The sequence below is a fragment of the Spermophilus citellus genome, assembly GCF_964194105.1.
Source record: "Spermophilus citellus genome assembly, chromosome: 19".
In the NCBI taxonomy this organism is placed as follows: domain Eukaryota; kingdom Metazoa; phylum Chordata; class Mammalia; order Rodentia; family Sciuridae; genus Spermophilus; species Spermophilus citellus.
In genome coordinates, this window is record NC_138201.1 from 4,001,158 (window position 1) to 4,020,425 (window position 19,268).

General features: G+C 46.5%; 1 protein-coding gene across 1 annotated transcript in view; it reads right to left on the reverse strand.

The window, feature by feature from the left end:
• LOC308638666 (uncharacterized protein) overlaps nucleotides 1-19,268 on the reverse strand; it is a 25,696-nt gene continuing 6,428 nt past the window's right edge. Inside the window, exons 3-4 of the mRNA XM_081276317.1 lie at nucleotides 3,214-3,583; nucleotides 1-116 (exon numbers count right to left, since the gene is read on the reverse strand). Of these exons, the coding sequence (XP_081132443.1) occupies nucleotides 3,515-3,583 (69 nt within the window). The 3' untranslated portion in view covers nucleotides 1-116; nucleotides 3,214-3,514. The remainder of the gene's footprint in view (nucleotides 117-3,213; nucleotides 3,584-19,268) is intronic.

The window sequence follows — 19,268 nt, forward strand, 5'->3', positions numbered from 1 at the left end:
GGGACTAGAAGGTGGGCGGCTTGAGGTCCAGGCCGGGGCGCTCCCCCACTGCATAACACGCCACACGGACGACTTGGGGTGGCAGGAGAGAGGAGGAGAAGGTGACCCCACAGCCCCTAGCAAGGGAAACAACAAGAAGGACTTGAGGCACTCATAAATAATTAAGCAATTAGCTGCAGCAGCGACTCCCTCCCCTCCAGCATCCAGTCACCAAGGCAACTTGGGCAGGGTGCCTGCTGGTTGCCTAGTAACCGTATGGTCTGTTCCCCTGACATGCTCCCTAGGCATCAAAGGATTGGAGATCCAGGAAGAACCTGACCCAGGCATCACTATTCCAACACCTTTATTTTTCCAACTGAGGAGATGGAGGCCCAGAGAAGCTGGGTAACCTGCTCAAGGTCACACAGTCACTCTGAGGCACAGTCAGCCTCCATTTCCAGGTCCTCTCCAGTGCATCCGGGCCACCTTGGGGAGGCTGCACAGGGAGGAGAGGAGGAGGTCTCCCCATAGTTCCTAGAAGAGGAGGAAGTCAGAGCCAGTGAGCAAGCAAGCCAGAGACAGAGACCTTGAGAGCTCATGTGCAATTAGCAGGAGCTGGTAATCCCATCAGCCCAACTTTCACCATCACCATGGCAACATGGGTGAGGCGGGCGCTGGTTGCCTAGTTACAAGTGGTCCTCTCTCTTCCACTCTCCTCCTGCTCCCTGGGATGTCACAGGAACACAGAACGGTGGAGTTGGATGGGAAGGCAGGGATCCTAACTTGGTCTTTGCCTTCAAGCAACCAGGAAGCTGAGGCTCAGGGACACCACACAAGCCCCATAGCCACAGAGCTGGCTGGTAACCTTTCCTCCACTGAGATGACCCGTCGCAGCACTGCAAGAAGGGAACCTGTCCTCCATAGTCAGACAGGCATGGGAAATGGGGAGGTCCTCCAGAGGGGACTCTACTCTTGTCTACCGGGTGGCGAAGCCACATACACAAAGTGGCACACAGCGAGGTGCACAAGAACAGTGCCTACACACCCAGCCTCCACAACGGAAAACCCGAGCCAAAAGCCACTGCTTCCCAAGCCTAGCAAGATCCTTATGCTCTCTGCACCTCAGTCCCCACACCTTAGGAACAGGTACCCTGACAGTCCAGATTTCCAAAGCCGTCATTAAGATTTAAAGAGAAATGTAGCTGGGTGCAGTGGCGCATGCCTGTAATCCCAGCAACTCAGGAGGCTGAGGCAGGAGGATATCATGTTCAAGGCCAGCCTCAGCAACGAGGTGCTGATCAATTTGGCAAGACCCTGTCTCAAAACAAAATATAAAAAAGGGCTGAGGATATGCCTCAGTGGTTAAGTGCCCCTGGTTCAATCCCTAGTATCAGAAAAAGAAAAGATTCATCTCAAAGGCGTGGTGTGCAGTAATGACAGAGTGAATGCTGGGCGGTCAGTAATTCCACATCCAGTACACACTTGCACATGCCTGCTATGCAGACGCCCCAGCATGGGCTCTGGAGAGATTCACTAGTGAGCATGACTAAGGCTGAGAACAGACCCCCCCTGCCTGGGGCCTGACGTTGCAGGTGTGTGTGGTGATTCGGTGTGTGTTGCACGGCTGCAGGAACCCACTAGCAGTGTGTCCCGGGGCTCCTTCTCTAAGCCTGGAAGCTTCCTGTTTACAGGGTGTGATGCTATAAATACGCAGGCCTGGCTTCTCCGTGGGAACTCTGTTTTCCTTTCTGTTAAAAGCTCTCAAGAGAAAAGAAGGCAGTGGCCACTAGGTGGCAGACACCAGGTCCCCGACAGACAGCAGGGCCAGAAGGCATGGGCCCCAGGCTTCCAGCAGAGCCAAAGCGGGTCAGCCCTAGGCTGATGGCTGGGAGGCTGGTCCGGGGACACTGGGGGTGTCAGGGGAGCCTGCAGTGTGGGTCCGCACCATTGCTTGGAGGGAGATGGATCTCAGCGTCAAACAAGCTTCTGCCGTGAGCTAGCTCTGCGACCCCAGGAAGTCATCAGACACGCTCAGTAGGGGGCCCTCCATCTGGGACACAGAGAGGGCTCTCTTTCTGCAGCTGCACACAGACAGAGCTCCACCCCTGTTAGCTGGATCCCAAAGACCGTGAAGGTGGAGTCCAGAGTCAGGAAGTAATAAGCGTGCTCAGGGAAGAAGCTGGCTGTACACGGTCCCTGGGCAAAGGGGCAGGGAGCCTCAGTGGCCCCACTCTTCATGGGCACCCCCCTGTCAGCCTCAGGGCCCTCGTCCTCTTTGACCCACACCCCTCTTCCTTCTTCATTCCCATGGTGCCCCCAACCCTGGCCCCTCACCTGAGTTCCAGCCTGGACAGATGGCCATGACACAGTAGTGCCCAGGCACCAGATGGACCGGCCCTAGAATGTGCTACACTGGCTTCTGACAGCTCCCGGGACCTGGCTGAAGTCCTTCCAGTGCCCACAGAGTGCGGCTCCTCCTGTGCTTCCCCTGCCTTTTTATCCCCTGGACAAGCCACTCCACGTCGCTCGGGGGCCATGGGCACCTGCACCTGCTGCTGCCTCCACTGTGCATGAGTGGCCCTTCCCCAGCCCAAGCCTCCACCCGATTCAGGCGGTGCCCTCTCCCACTCGGCCTCTCTCCCTCATCTCTGCAGCCCCCCCACCTGGCACAGGCGGGTCACACAGCTGGTGCCACCACTGCCATCGGGAATTGATCTTGGCAGGCAGCAGACCTTGACTGCCCGGAGGAGCCTGTGACTGTCTCCAGTTTCTCCTGTTTCTCTTCTGCCACTTTCTCCTCGCCGTGGACAGCCTGTTTGGTCAACTCCTGACATATATCTGTCCTCAAAGCCTGAGAGCTGAAATCTCCAGTCGAGCCTGCAACGTCCTGCCCACGGCAACACACCTTCCAGAATGCAGCTGCAGGCACATTTCCAAATACATTTTGGGGTGTGTGTGTGTGTGTGTGTGTGTGTGTGTAAAAATATTACACATTTACATATACTTGGAAATACGGACGTATATGTTAAATACATGCACTTGAAAAAATATCTATGGAAATAATTTGGAAATAAAGATATTTCCAAACAGATCTGCCCCACCCCTGGGAGTGTCCATCCTCGCTCGGCCTTGCCCCCACAGGAGCTCCTGGGCAGGCCTGGCCCCACCGCCACCCCCCAAGCCCCTGAGACAGTCAGGATCCTGCCCCCACGTGGTCACATACTCCACTCCCACCTCCATGTTCTCGCCCGAGAACGTCTCTTCTCTGAGTGTCTACATTCTTTAGGCTTCTCCAAGGACCGAGGAAAGATCCACTTCAGGACAGGCCAGAGAATCCTGGAGCCATGGCCGAGCAGGTCCCCACACTCCTGTCCCCAGGAGCCCCTCTCCCTGGCCGGGAACCCTGGGGAGTGACCATGTTCTTCCTTGCTTATGGAAGGTCCCCGTGGCATCTGCGTTGGGTCTGCGGCTTCTGAGTGAGGTCCTCAGGACCGCCTCTGTTGGGCACTTAGATTGTCCCCAGGGTCCGTGTCCATCATGCACAACCCTCCGTCAACACCTTCTGCTGGTCACTGGCTTCTGATGCAGAGGTGGTCAGTAATATCTGGGGACCAGTCAAGCAAACAGAGATGTGGCCATCAGTGGGCAAGTGATGGGGGCTGGTGACAGGGCTGGCAGGTCTCCACGTGCCCTTCAGTGAGTTTTAAAAGGCAAGAAAAGATGGTCAGTCCACGCTGGGCAGTGATGGTCTGGAGGAATCCACCCTCTGGGTCCCCTGTCCTGGCTGCACAGTGGGTGTGTCAGGGTGCTGGTTCGGACACATGGTGAGGCCTGATGTCAGTCGCACCATGTCACGTGACGTTGGTCATAGCTTTCTTTTTGCGATTCCTGTGGGGACAACCCTGCATCTTCTCTGCCATGGGAGTTAGAGACCAGCTTGTAGAGTGCGTAGCAGAGGCAACCGTCCCAGGTAGCCTGGCGCTGTCCTGCTTCGACCACTGGAGGTCCAGGCCCCAGTGCCAAATCCAGGAAAACCCCTGATCCTGGGCCACCTGGAAAGGCTGGTCAGCTAGGAGCAGGTCCGCAGAGCACTGCCTGCCTGGCCTCATGTCCTGAGGTCCTGGCACAGGGGGACCAGGCTGAGGTAAGACAGCAGAGCCATGGGGGGTCCCTGGACCTTTTACAGTAAGCGCTCCTACTCATTTTTCAACTCTCTCTCTTCTATGCACTAAATTTTAATATCTAAGACAATTTGGGGGAACAAAGCACCATCAAGAGCATCCCTCCTTAGTACAGGTCCGGGTCCAAGGTCTACTAAGACCCCAACAAACAACCAATACAAAGAACCCACCCAGAAGTTCACAGAAAGAGAAGTCACGTTCCCGGGGCCAGGGCATCTGCAGCCTTGGCTCTGCTAATGGCCCTTCCTTGGGACTAAAACCAAAAACAAACAGCACAACAAACAACACAAAACTCCAGACCTCTCACCCAAATATGCGTTTCCCACTTGCTTTTTTAAAGGGAAAAGTGATCATAAAAAGAGGAAATTTTAAGAAATTCACAAAACAAAGAAATATTCATGCAGAAAACATCCACTCACTCAGAAAAATGTCGGGAAGTGACCGCGTGGCCACCTGCACCGTCTGTCCCCACTGCGTGCCCAGCCTGAGCTCCCTGGGGTGCAGCTGACCCTTGCAGGCCTGGGAGAAGCTTATGAAGAAATGCTCCTGCAGTGGGAGCCCTTCTAGAATATGTCCTTCACTAAAGCCCAGATGGAAATTCCTTGCAGGTCGCTTGTTTCTTTAAGCTAAGTAGGTCACAACTGGAGAATGGACTGTCAACTGATGAGCACCATCAGAAAGGAAAAGAGTTTTTAAAATGAAGCCTCGTTATTTGTGTGTGTGTTTGTTTTCAAACTGCATGATTTTTTCAGAGCCCTTGTCACTGTGCAAAGTGCTACATTAGGAAACAGGAAGATACTTTACAAGCGTTTAAGACAAAGAAACCCCTACAGTTACAAAATCCCTGTCCTATTATCAAAAATACAAACAACAATAAGTGTTGGCAAGGATGTGGGGAAAAGGCACACTCGTACATTGCTGGTGGGACTGCAAATTGGTGCAACCCCTCTGGGAAGCAGTATGGAGATTCCTCAGAAAACTTGGAATGAAACCACCATTTGACCCAGCTGTCCCACTCCTTGGTTTATTATACCCAAAGGACTTAAAATCAGTGAACTATAGTGACACAGCCACATCAGTGTTTATAGCAGCTCAATTCACAGTAGCTAAGGTATGGAACCAACACATGGGTGGATAAAGTGTGGTACGTAAACACAATGGAATGTTACTCAGCCATAAAGAAGAATGAAATTATGGCATTGGCTGGTCAATGGGTGGAACTGGAGACTATCGTGCTAAGTGAAATAATATGTCCAGGGAAATAAGCTAGTCCCCTAATCCCAAAGGCTGCATGTCCTCTCTGTTATGCAGATGCTAACACACACTAGGGGAGGAGGAGAATAGAGGTTCATTGGATTGGAGACCAGGGAATGAAGGGAAGGGAGAGAGGCTAGGAATAGGAAAGACACTAGAATAAGTTAGACCTATGACCAGTGTAAGGCCACAAGAACGAATTCCAATTAAAATAAGTTATACCCCATGTATGTATAATAAGTCCAAATGCACTGTACTGTCAAGTGTGTCTAAAAAGGAGGAAGGAGGAAGGAGGGAGGAGGAGGAGGAGGAGGAGGAGGAAGAGGAGGAAGAGGAGGAAGAGGAGGAGGAGGAGGGGGAGGGGGAGGGAAAGGAGGGGGGGAGGGAAAGGAGGGGGGAGGAGAAGGAAGGGGAGGAGGAGGAGGAGGAGGAGAGGAGGAGAAGGAGGAGGAGGAGGAAGAGGAGGAGGAAGAGAGGAGGAGAAGGAGAAAGAGGAGGAGGAGGAGGAGGGGGAGGAGGGGGGAGGAGGGGGAGGGAAAGGAGGAGGGGGGAGGAGAAGGAAGGGGAGGAGGAGGAGGAGGAGAGGAGGAGGAGGAGGAGGGGGAGGAGGGGGGAGGAGGAGGAGGGGGAGGAGGGGGGAGGAGGAGGAGGAGGAGGGGGAGGAGGGGGAGGAGGAGGGTAGGAGGAGGAGAGGGAGGAGGACGAAGAGGGGGAGGGAAAGGAGGAGGGGGGAGGAGAAGGAAGGGGAGGAGGAGGAGGAGGAGAGGAGGAGAAGGAGGAGGAGGAGGAAGAGGAGGAGGAGGAGAGGAGGAGAAGGAGAAAGAGGAGGAGGAGGAGGAGGGGAAGAGGGGGGAGGAGGGGAGGAGGTGGAGGAGGGGGAGGAGGGGGAGGAGGAGGGGGAGGAGGAGGAGGAGAGGAGGAGAAGGAGAAGGAGGAGGAGGAGGAGGAGGGGAGGAGGGGGGAGGAGGGGGAGGAGGGGGAGGAGGAGGAGGAGGGGAGGAGGAGGAGGAGGAGGGGGAGGAGGAGGAGGAGGGGGAGGAGGAGGGTCAATGGGTGGAACTGGAGACTATCGTGCTAAGTGAAATAATATGTCCAGGGAAATAAGCTAGTCCCCTAATACCAAAGGCTGCATGTCCTCTCTGTTATGCAGATACTAACACACACTAGGGGAGGAGGATGAGGAGGAAATCCCTGCCCTCATGGGGTTTGGCTTCCCCACTCAGGGACCATTCACACCTCCATTTTTGCTGCTTCTCAAGGGTGTCCCAGAGGTGACAGAAAACAGTGCTTGCTTTATTTGGTCATGGACACAAGGGACCTGTTACTTTTTTTAAATATCACCTACCATATTCAGTCATTCCAAGCCATGCAAGAGAATCTCACAGAAATGGGAAAGAGGAGGCAGGAGGAGGTGGGGCAGGGAGACCTTGTTGCTTGATATGGATACATTGTCTCAGGTCACTCTGGGCCTGAGTCAGCTTAAAGGAGAGACTGTGTGTTCATCAATAAACTGGCTCTTCCCCCAAACAAACAAACAAAAATAAAAAATAGAAGCCGAAGTCCCTCTCCTTCGCCACCAGCAGCGAGGGGACCCTCCCAGTACAGACAGGTGCCGTGGGTCCTCCCTCTCGTCTTGTCTGGTTCCATCCCTACATACGGGGCCCTGGGGTTCCGCTGCACGTTATGGCATTTCTTTGAAAGTGTCTTAGCATTTGTGGGGACACAGCTAACCGTATGCCTACGTTGACATGGAAGTGCTGTTCTAGAACACGGGCTCTAACTGAGGAGGGTGCCCCAAAGGTGACTTCGCACTTCCGTGCCACCAATATTGACTGTCACTGACGGTGTCCTTGGAGGTAGATCAGACTCACTTTGTCTTTTCAACATCTACCAGGTTCTGGTATTCTGAATTCTCCGAATTCTCTTAAACGTGGCTCCAGCCTCCTATCATCCTGTTACAGTGTGGACATGAGGTGTCCCCTGAGACCCCTGTGTGAATGCAGGAATGTTCCGTGGTGAAATGACTGGACCTGGATGGTGAGAGCTGTGATCTAATCCGTCCTTCTAGTGGGAAGTGTCTGACGGGGCGGGGACTGTAGGAGGTGGGGCGTGGCTGCAGAAGGTGGTCACCCTTTTGCATCCTGGAAAGGAAGTGTCTCACCTCCCTGCAGGCCCTCCCAGTCCCTCCCTGTTTCCCACCTGCCATGAGCTGAGCAGCTGCCCTCCTCCACGCCTTTCCACCACAATGTGCTGTCTACCTGGAGCCCAGAGCCTTGGAGCCATCCAGCCATGGACTGAGCCTCCGAAACCACGAGCCAAAGCCAAAGTTACTGCACCTCCTGTAACTTATTCCTGTTGGGTATTCCAGTCCCAGCCACAAAGAGTTGACTGCCATACATCCCTCAAATGCCTAAGGTGGATGTTTTTCTTATCTTATTGGACTAAGATATTTTGTTAGATCAAATATCATCTTGTCAATAAAATGCAATACCGTATTTTTTCAGGTTTTGCAAAAGCACGGTTACCGATTCAAGGAATTTTCTATTTTTCATTCTGAGAGAAAATCATTAATAAAACCATAGTCCTTGCAAGACTCGAATTTAGCTGTTCGAGAATGCGAACCACCCATAAAGGCAAGGAGTAAATCACCAGTGAAGGAACAAGCCTTCTGCTGGTGCCTTCCGGATGGAGATGAGCAACTGAATCACGCTTTGCAGAATCACACAGCCTCTTAGCAAGCTGCTGCATCATCTCTGTTGACTTAATTCAGCTGGAAGCCACCAGAAATGCTCACGACTTGCGAAAGCACCTCCATTTCCTGTGCTCCCAAGCCTTTGGCCGGCAAGTCCTCTCCCTAGGTTGGGAAGCTGGATTGACCTCTAAAATGGGCTTCAGGTTTCTCTCCAAACCAGCCCATGTTCCAAGGAAATGAATGGCCCCAAATGGAAACTGAATTATTGGAATTAAGAAACTGGAACCCCAGTGTTTGGTCAAATCTTCTATCAAAGAAAGAATCCCCAACACTTGTTTCACCAGGCAAGCTGGTGAGCGCCAGTTGTCATGGAAACAGGATGTATTTCCATCACACAGGGATGGCTGTGGAGTGCTCATCTCCTTGGAATGGAAGTGTTGGCGGGAATCCACTCTCTTTCAAATCTGCATTAAAAACAATCATTTCCTTTATCTTAGAAAGGAACACACAGCCACAGGGCTGCACACTCCTCAAACAGAGAATTAAAATTACTTGCAAAAGAATCCGTGCTTAGGTTAAAAAAAATTAAATTGAAAATGAATCCCATGATAGGAACCTGGTGAGGGTCAGAGGGCGCCTCCTTTGCCTTGGTGGGGGGTACACGCTGGGGCACCTGCACCTGGCAGTGGTCCAAGCCAGCACCGTTCCCTGGTAGCTGAAGGGACGTGCTCAGGGTGTGAGGTCCCCACCACTGGTGACAGCAAGGCCCTCCTTACCCACAGATTCCCATGATGCCCAGAGGCCCCGTGACTCCTGATACACAGGCACGTGAGCCAATCCCAGCCTTTGAGGGCAGGGTCCGAGGGAGGCCGCAGCTCTGCTCCGGAGGCAGCCTGACATTCCTTCCGATCAAGGCAACCTACAGGAGCGTCGGGTCTTTTTCCTTTGTTTTCAGGTGAAGATCATTTCTCCACCTCCCTCCAAAAGAGAGAAGAGAGATGTGTGTGTGTGTGTCTCTGTGTGTGTGTGTGTGTGTGTTTTACAGCCTAGAACACCAAGGTCTCGAGGAAGCCCTCAAGCTCTTCAGAAAAACAATGATCCAAATAAAAATCCCCCGCAGCCCCTCGATACATAAAGAACCTCTTCAGCAATAAGAAAAGGAGCAGCCTGGTGTTCACGTGGGCAGGAGCCTTGACCAGACATCTCACTGGAGACACACTCACGGCAAACAGCATGTCTAAAGATCAGCACCGTGTCACCAGGGAAGGGCAGATTGAAGCTACAGTGAGACGCCTTCACAGGCCCCTAAGGAGGGCTAGAACCCAGACCACTGACAGTACCCAGGGCAGGTGAGGACAAGGCAGCAGGGACTCAGTCACTGCTGCTGGGAATGCAGACTGCTCCAGCCACCCCGGAGGAGAGTCGGCAATCTTTTTTTTTTTTTTTAGTTGTAGATAAACAGTATCTTTATTTACTTTTTTTTTTTTTAATGTGGTGCTGAGGATCGAACCCAGGGCCTCACACATGCGAAGCAAGTGCTTTACCACTGTCATGCTAAGTGAAATAAGCCAGCCCGGCAGTTTTTTACAAAATGAGACAGACTCTACCATAAGATCCGCCCTAGACCTCACCCAAAGCAGCTGCAAACTCATGTCCCCACAAAAGCCCACACACAAATATTTAAGGCAGCTATATCTGTAACTGCCCTCATTTTGAAGAAATCAAGATGTCCTTTAGCAGGTGGGTCGGTCAGTAAACCACGGTGAATGGAGACAATGGGAAATTATTCATGGCTAAAAAGAAATGAGCTATCAAGCCAATAAGAGATACGGAGGAAGCCTAAATGCATATCAAGAAGTCAGTCTGCAACAAAGGTCACAAACTGTACGATTCCAATATATGATGTTCTAGAAAAGGTAGAACTAGGGAGACAGTCAAAGAATCAGTGGTGGCCAGGGTTGGGGAGGGGGGAGATGACCATGAGGAGCACAGGGATTTGCAGCAGTTAAGCTACTCTCCACGGTACTATGCAGGTGGACACCTGTCATCATCTGCTTGTCAAAAGCCACAGAATGTATAAAACCAAGCGTGAACCCTGATGGAAACTCTGCACTTTGTGTGACAGCGCGTTGACATAGACTCAGGGACCCTAGAGAAAGCTCCACTCTGGTGTGAGATGTCGATAAGAAAGGGGAGTGTGCATGTGGGGTGCGGCCTGAGGTACACCCCTGGACCATCGGCTCCATTTTGCTGTAAACCCAAAAGTATTTTACAAAATGGTTTACTAAAGAAAAACACCAACAGAAATAATACAGTCCTTTAGTGTTTAACTACATGCTGACACTTTCCTACCTAATCCATGCCTCAGCCGCAGCAGGCAGGTATGACCCCCCCCCCCAATTTATACACCAGAGGCTCAGAATGGAAAATAACATTCACCTCCAGTGGCCAGCGGCTTGGAGGACCAGCCCGAGGCTGCCTGGTTCCCTGCCTGCGCTGCTAACACTGCAGACTCCTCCGGAGGACACCTTCCCTGTAACCCTGGGCAGCACCTGAGAAATGGGTGGGCCTTGGACTCAGGAAAGCATGTGCATTATGCCCCAGAGTGTTCAAATCAGAGCCCTGTGGGCTGGGTGCTTCCATGGCTGGTGGCCAAGCACATGGACACGCGTTCAAGGAACAGCAGAGGGACAGGCAGACCGCAAGCTAACAGCCACCTAGGGTTTGTCATCTGTGTCTGGATAAGGACTGTAGGTGCCACAAACCCAAGAATGTCCGTAAGGGCTGGCGTGCAGCTCCGTGGTGGAGGCTTGGCTAGCACACGAAGCCCTGCATTCTACCCCCAGGGCTGGGAAAAAAAAAACCAACGAACCCCAAGCACAAGATACATGCAACTCAGTCACACCAAGGAGTGCCTGGTTAAATTGCTCAATATCAGAAAAAAAGCCCAACACATTCTACACCAAGGAACAAAAGCAAGGTTAGAGAAATTTTCATAGGAAATAACACAGCTAAGAAGATAATGGCAAATCTCCTTAAAGTACTGAGAGAAAAAAACACTGCAGTCTAGAGTCTGTACCCAGAGAAACAGCTCTTCAAAAAACAGTGCAGATAGCAGCTCAGGAGGCTGAGACAGGAGGATGACAAGTTCAAGGTCAGCCTCAGCAATTTAGTGAGGCCCTAAGCAACTTAGCAAAACCATGTCCAAAATAAAAAATAAAAAGGGCTGTGGATGTGGCTCAGTGGTTAAGTACCCCTGGGTCCAATCTTGGTACCAAAATAGATAGTTAGACAGACAGATAAATAAAATGCACAAGAAATCTGTAGTGGACATGGAGGGACAGGCTTTCGGATGTCTCCTGTTGAGCACAGCAAAACCGTGAATACTATACAGAGGGAAACATTAGATAAGATAAAACAATAAAAGATAAGACCCAGCCAGGGACCCTGGGGTCCAAGGCACATACCATGGTGAGTTCTCTGGGTTTTCTTTTTGCCTCAGTCTCCCAGACTTGGAGCGGGGGAAAGTGGAACCCAGAAGCACCCATGAGGACCAACAAGAAAAGTCTGCTTCCTCTAGCCAAGGGGCCAGGAAAGGAAAAGTCCAGCAATTAAAATTCTCCTACACAGAACCATGGTAGCCAAACACAATGGCAAACTGTGATCCCACCGTGCCCAAACCAGCAAGGCCATGCAGGAGGCTCAGACACTGACTTCCAACAGGTTAGAGTGGATTAACCAACGACAATAAAAATCATGATCCAACAAAATGCTATCTACAGAAGACATGCTCCAAAAGAACCACATGGGTAGGCAGAAAGGAAAAGGATGGGAAAATTTACATCCCGTGACTCCTCTCCCAAAAGTAACATCAACTTCAGATAAGGTAGACTTCAGGACAAAGTTTATAGCGTAATTGCGAAAGGATCCACCCATAGGGAGGACATGAAATTCTAAACACATATGCACCAAACAACAATGCTTGAAAACACACAAAGCTAAACTTGACCGACCTGAAAGGGAAACAGGCAATCTACAATGATAGCTGAGGATTTCGACAGAAGTCCTCTCAGAGACAGACAAAATCAGCAAAGATACACAAGAAACAGGTAACAAAACCAGCCAACAGAATCAGATAGCCATGTACAGCACTTGAACAGAACACACATTTTTTTATTCAGGAGCATGTGAAACCTTCAGGAAGACGGATTATATACTTAGATAATAAAACAAATCTAAGTGACTGAATTTCACCGCAAAACCCTCACTGCTGCATGATTGTTGCACCCTGTTTTTTTTTTTTTTCAGTCCAAAAATTGATTTCTCACCTTCTGTTGCATGACTGTTGCAAGGTGTGATTTTGTTTGTCGCTTCAAAGTGAACTGAGCAGTGACATAGTCCACAGTGGCCCATGGATGCATGTTTGTCTTCTTGCATACCACAAACTGTAAACTTGGAATTTTCAGAGCATGTGCACGTTCACTGTATGTCCAAAAGCTGGCTTGATTATAGCCTATAAACACGTCACATGAGGGGCACCTAGGGTGCCGCATCAGACAACAAAAACAACAACCACAGCACAGAATCTTCAGACAGAACATTCAACTTTCTAAGTATGCACTTCTCAGTACAGTGGTAAGGTTTCTCAAGTGTAAGATTTTGACTGTTATGCCAAATCAATAACACCGAATATGTTTTTTTTTTTTCCGGACTAGGAAAATGTTTGCCAAACTTCCATGAAGAAATGATGTGCATTCATTTGAACTATTCCTTTTTAAGGAATATTTGTGAGTATTCCACACATCCTGATTTTACACCAAAGACAGTTTAATAATAAATGATTTTAAGTAAGACCAGTGCAATTAAAAAAAAATACACATAATGGTGTCACCTCACTTTTTTTGCCAAAAAAAAAAAATGGCATAAAATCTGGGATGAAATTTCCAAATGCTTGAAAATTACACAATGTTCATATGGATTAAAAAGGAAAGATCAGAGGAAATTTAAATATAGTTCCACCTGAAAATGAATGAAAAGACAACATATTAAAATATGTCAGATGCAGCTAAAGCACTACTGAGAGGGAAATTGATAACATCCAATGCTTACACCAGAGTAGAGGAAAGATCGCAAATCAGTGATTTAAATTCCTACATTAAAAAAAAAAAAAACTAGGCAAAAGAGAGAGAGAGAGAGAGAGAGAGAGAGAGAGAGAGAGAGAGAGAGAGAGAAAAGCAAACCCAAAAGCAAGCAGAAGGAAAGAGAAAATAAAGAGTAAAATCCTTGAAATCAAGAACAGATATATTAATAGAGAAAAATTGATGAAACAGAGAAAGAGAGAAAGAGAGTCTTTCAGACATGCAAAAGCTGAAAGTGTCCATCTCTAGAGGATCAACAGCACAGGACTCTCTTGCAGGAGCAGCATCATGGAATCAGAAGCGCTGAGATCTACAGAAAAGACTGAACAGCACTGGGAATGGTAGTCACCTGAGCAAATGAAAGAGAACTTCATCATTTAAAAATCCCTGGAGGTTAATGGACAGTTTAAACAAAAAATAACAACCATGGAGTGTGGGTCTCATAACAGACAAAAGAAGTATCCGACAAGGATGGTACAAAGGCTGGAGTAAGAAAAAAGAGGGTGCCGTGGCCAGGTCTCATACACCATGTGGACAGTCGAGATCACATGCAGGGGGCTGGGGTTGTGGCTCAGCGGTAGAGCCCTGGCCTTGCATGTGCGGGGACCCTGGGTTTGATCCTCAGCACCACATAAAAATAAATCAGTGAAATAAAGGTATTGTGCCCAATTACAACTAAAATATTAAAAAAAAAAAAAAGATCACATGCAGGTGGACGGTGGTAAGTTAAAGATGTGCCCACCACACCAAAATCAAACACATGCACAGCAGATTCACAGCTACTCTTCCAGCAATGAAATTAAAAGGAAATCAGACTTAATATTGTATTAATCTAACAGAAGGCATAAAAAGAGGGGGAAAAGGAACAAAGAGCAGGTAAGATGAGTGGTAAACAAATAGCAAGATGATGAACTTAAGTTTATCTTACCATCCCAATGTCCATGCTAAATGTAAACAGTCTACACACCCTGGGGGGATGCTAGGTATTGTTAGAATGGATAAACAGCAAGACCCAACAGAATGCTTTCTACAAGCATGCACTTTAACTTAAAAGACAGACATAGCAAAAAGTAAAGGACCGAATATTTTCTTTCTGTGTGCTATATTAAAAACTTTCAACTATTTAAACAGCATCTACTATTTGCCAGGAACACATGAGAAAAACTGTTAAAGGAGCAAAAGAACTGTGATAATTCACTAAAACCCACAGGTCTTGAATTCACAAAAACACAGGCACATACCCTGAAATCCTGGACTGAGATTGTGAACAAAATCAGAAGTTATTTTGATCCTTAGTTTTTTTTTATGAGCAGATCCTACAATAAAATAGTATGTCATGTTAAAAAAGGGAATGAAAGAAGAAAACTGAAGAAAGAAAACACTCTCAAAAGAAAACTGGAGAGGCTATATTAATATCACATTAAGTAAATTTCAGAGCAAACAATATTACCAGGTATAAAGAAGGACAGTGAGAAACGAGTTGGCTCATCAAGACGACATCATAATTCTAAACATCATTGCTCCAATGTTGCTCCAAAGAGAGCCCCAAAATACATGAAGCAAAAATGGTTAGAAGTGCAAGGAGAAAGACAGATACAACCAGGGAGAAAAATCAGTCAGAACACAAAAGATCTGAATGCGATCAACCAACTTTATCTGATTGACATTGACAGAACCTTCCACCAAACATCACACAGCTCATATTCTTTTCAAGTGCACATGGGCTGTCACCAAGATAGATCATGTTCTGGGCCATCAAATAAGTCTCAATAAATTTAACAGAATTGGAGTGGAGTAATTATATTCTCTGATACAATGGGGTCAAATCAGAAATCATAAAGACCTCGAGCTTTGTGAATCTCCAAATACTTAAAAACTAAACAACCCATGTTCTGTGTGACCTGTGGACCAAAAGACAAATCAGAGGGGAAATGGGTGAATATGAAGACACACGTATCAAGTCAAGGGATGCTGCTTGAACAGTTCTTAGAGACAACTTTAAGACAATGCTGTAAGAAAGACCCCAAATTAGTGAACTCAGCTCCCACATGAGGAAACTAGATACCAGAAGCCTACTGGACTCAAATAGAAGGAAGAAAATCAAGATGAAATATAGAACACATGGAACGGAAAGAAAATGCCAAGAGCAGCCAGAAAAGTAATACAGAAAAATCAATGACCCCAAATATGGTCCTTTGAAATTAAAAAAAAAAAATCTAGCTAGACAGTACAAAGAAAAACGGAGAAGACAAAAATGGCTAATATCAAAATTGAGATAGGTGACATAAATACAATTTATGTATTTAGATATGTAGGAGACTATAAAGTGTTATTATCACAACTTCATCCAATGAATTGGCAAAATGGATAACAAGGACAAATTCCAAGTTTACTCAAGAAGAAACAGTTATCACAACTATATATTTATAAAAGAAATGGAATATAGTTTCAAAAACAAAGAAAACTCCAGGCTCAGATGGCATCACTGGTGAATTCTACCAAACATTTAAGAAAAAAAAAATACCAATTGTACACAGACTCAAAAAATTTGAAAAGAATAGAATACTTTCTTATTAGGTCAGTCTTTGCCCTGAAACAAAAACCAGACAAAGCAAACACAAGAAAATAAAGTCAAAGATCAATCTCCCTCACAAATATAGATGCAAAAATTCTAAACAAAATTTTATTAAGTACAATATAAGAATGTATAAAAAAGTGATAATCTTTGTGGTTAAGTGGTATTTATTTCAGAAATTCAAGATTGGCTTAACCTGTGAATGTCAATCAATATAATTAACAATTTAATAAACCAAAAATATAAATCTATATGATCAACTGATGCAGAGAATATTTGCCAAATCCAACATCCACTCCTGATTTAAAATATATATATATAACTCTCAGAAAAATAGGAATAGAAGAGAACATCTTTATCTATAGGTGCTGAGGGCCATTGCCAAGTAGGAATGACGCATCAAAATTTCCTTGCTAGCGTACCCCATGTTAAATGGATTTCGCTGTTGACATTGCATGTAAGGTGACCTTGCTCAAGGACCAGGGCGGATCCGGGTTTAGAGCTGATCAGGTTTGAGGAAGTATCCCGCTCCTTGGGTTTAGGGCGTTCCCGGTTTTAGACAATAGGGGTTTTAGGGAAGTTGGAGGTTGAAGATTATTGCTGCCGGGATTAGGGTGTTCCTGCTGCTAGTTCCCGTTGAGTTCTCGTGAGATTCAAAGGAGATTGGAAAAAAGCCTCGTGGAGTAGGTGAATTGGGCAGAGGAGAACTGGGATTGCCCCAGAACGTGTGTAGAGGCCGGTGTGAGTTCGGGAATAAAGATTGCTGTTTGAATCTACAAAGCTGTGTGGTGGCTCGTGATTCTGTGGCATATAGGCATCTATAAAAACCTACAATTAATAAAACTCTTAGGGGCTGGGGATGTGGCTCAAGCGGTAGCGCGCTCGCCTGGCATGCGTGCGGCCTGGGTTCGATCCTCAGCACCACATACAAAAGAAAGATGTTGTGTCCGCCGATAACTAAAAAAATAAATATTAAAAAAATTCTCTCTCCCTCTCTCTTTAAAAAAAAATTAAAAAAATAAAACTCTTAATGGTGAAAAACTGGATACTTTAGTTTTGATACAAAGGGAGAGACCAATGCAGTTTGATCTCATCACATCTATTTAGAATGGTATCAGAGGTGAAGGCCAATGGAATAAGGCAAGAAAAAAAATTTAAAAGCATCCAAATTGGAAAAGAAGTAAAACTGTCATCAGTCATGGAAAACATGATCATCTATGTAGAAAATCTTTTGGAATTTACCCAAAAGAAAAAAAAAAGCTATTATGACAGATGTGCTTTACAAAACTTCAAAGAAAGTCAGTATTCAGAAATCAACTCTATTTTTATATGCTAGAATTAAACAATTGGAAAGTAAAATTTCTTAAATTACCATCTACAATAGCATAAAACATGAAATGCTCATAAATTTCACAACGTACAAGAATTGAACCCTGATAAGTACAAAACTACTTAGAGATATTAAAGAAGACCCAAATAAAAGAAGAGATACCTTGTTTGTGTATAAAATGATGCAGTTGTTAGACTGCCATTTCTCCTCAAGTTGATTTTCATATGATCTCAGTTAAAATCTCAACATCTTTTTTTTCTGCAGAATCTGACAGCTGGATCCTAACACACACACACACACACACACACACACACACACACACACAAATGCTAATGACTTAGAAGAGCCAAATACAATGGGAAAAGATCAAAATTAGAGGAATAAAACCTTTGGATTTTAAGTTTCATTATAAAGCACAATAGTCAATACAGTGTGGCATCAAGATAGGGAAGTAGATAAAACTGCATAGAACAGAAATAGATCAACACATATGTGAAATTGTTTTGTCAAAGGAATAAAAGCAACTGAGTAAACAATACTTTTCTTTAAATAAAGGGCACTGGAACAATTGAATATCCATGTGGGAAAATGGCAACCTTTAATCTGTATCTCCTATCATTTATAAGAAATAACTAACCATGGAAATATAATGAAATGTAAAATGCAAAATCTAAATCCAAGTAATAAAACTGCTAGGGAGAAAATCTTTGACTCTGGTTTAGGTCAGAATCAACAAAAGGATGATTCATATCATAATCCAAGTGGATAAACTGGACCTCATCAAAATTAAAATCTTTTGCTTTTCTAAAAACACTATTAAAGAACAAAAAGCCACCAGGACCAAATATATACAACTGACGTCTCTGAAAAAGAGCTTGTTTTCCTAACACACACACACAAAAAAAAAACTCTCAAAACTCAATAATAAGAAAATAAAGGACCTATTGAAAAAAATATGAACAGATTTGAAAAAAAATTTGAACAGATAAATCTGCAAAGCAGATACACAGAGGTCAATAGCATTAGGGGAAAAAAATGCTCAGCACCATTAGCCCTTCGGTCCAACCTAGCAGAATTCTATTCCCAGCTAAACTATCAATCGTGGGGAAGGTAAAATAAGACATTTGCAGATGGGTAAGATTCTAAGATATTTACCTTTCTCAGGAAGCTGCTATCCTACTTACAACATGGGAGAATGAAACAGGGAGACAACGTGGGTGGCAGGGCAGAGAAGGGGAGCACTGGCATAAGGAGGGAAGGGAGGGGTGCTCTGGGCCGGAGTGCTAGGGCAACAGCTCTCTGTAAGCCTTACTATTCATGTCCCGGGGGTTGGTTTCCCTCAGTCCTGTATCACTCAACACACTTCCTGTATGGTTTAATAATTCACACTTCTGGGCCAGACATACCAGACTTTTACCTTATGCCCAGACACTCTCTACTACCTGACCTGGACTAGGTCACTACTGCTCTAAGACTTGGGCTTCCTCATCTCTAAAATGGGACTGCAGCATTTTGTAGGCAAGAATTAGATAATGAACACAAAATACCTTAGTGCTTTACTGGATCTTTTAAAAAAAATAATAAGACAGCTCTTTCTTGCACTGAGATATAAAGCTATTCGCCGAACAAGAATTCCTTAGTCACCTTTTGTGTCACTGGGACCAAAAGACCTGCCAATACCCATTTTAGAGGAGGAAAAGGTTTTGGGAGACTCGCGGTTTCAGAGGCCTCAGTCCCTAGATGGCTGGCTCCTTTGCTCTGAGCCCAGGTGAAGCAGAAAGTCATGGCAGAAGGGTGTGGAGGAGGAAAGCAGGCAGGACAACCAAGATGCAAAGAATGTTCCTCCCCAGGAATAAAATATAAACCATATATACACCAAAGGCATGCTTCCTAGGTCCCCTCTCCAGCCACAGCCCACCTGTCTGCAGTCGCCACCCCGCTAATCCCTATCAGGGGATTAATCAGGATAAGGTTCTCATAGCCCGATCATGTCACCTCTCACATGTGAGCTTTTGGGGGACTCTTCACCTCTAAACCACAATACCCCCTCCTTCCCAAGGTCACTGCAGCATCAAAGCCCAAGAATATGCCAATGCTGAAGCCCACCAAAGGGCCACCT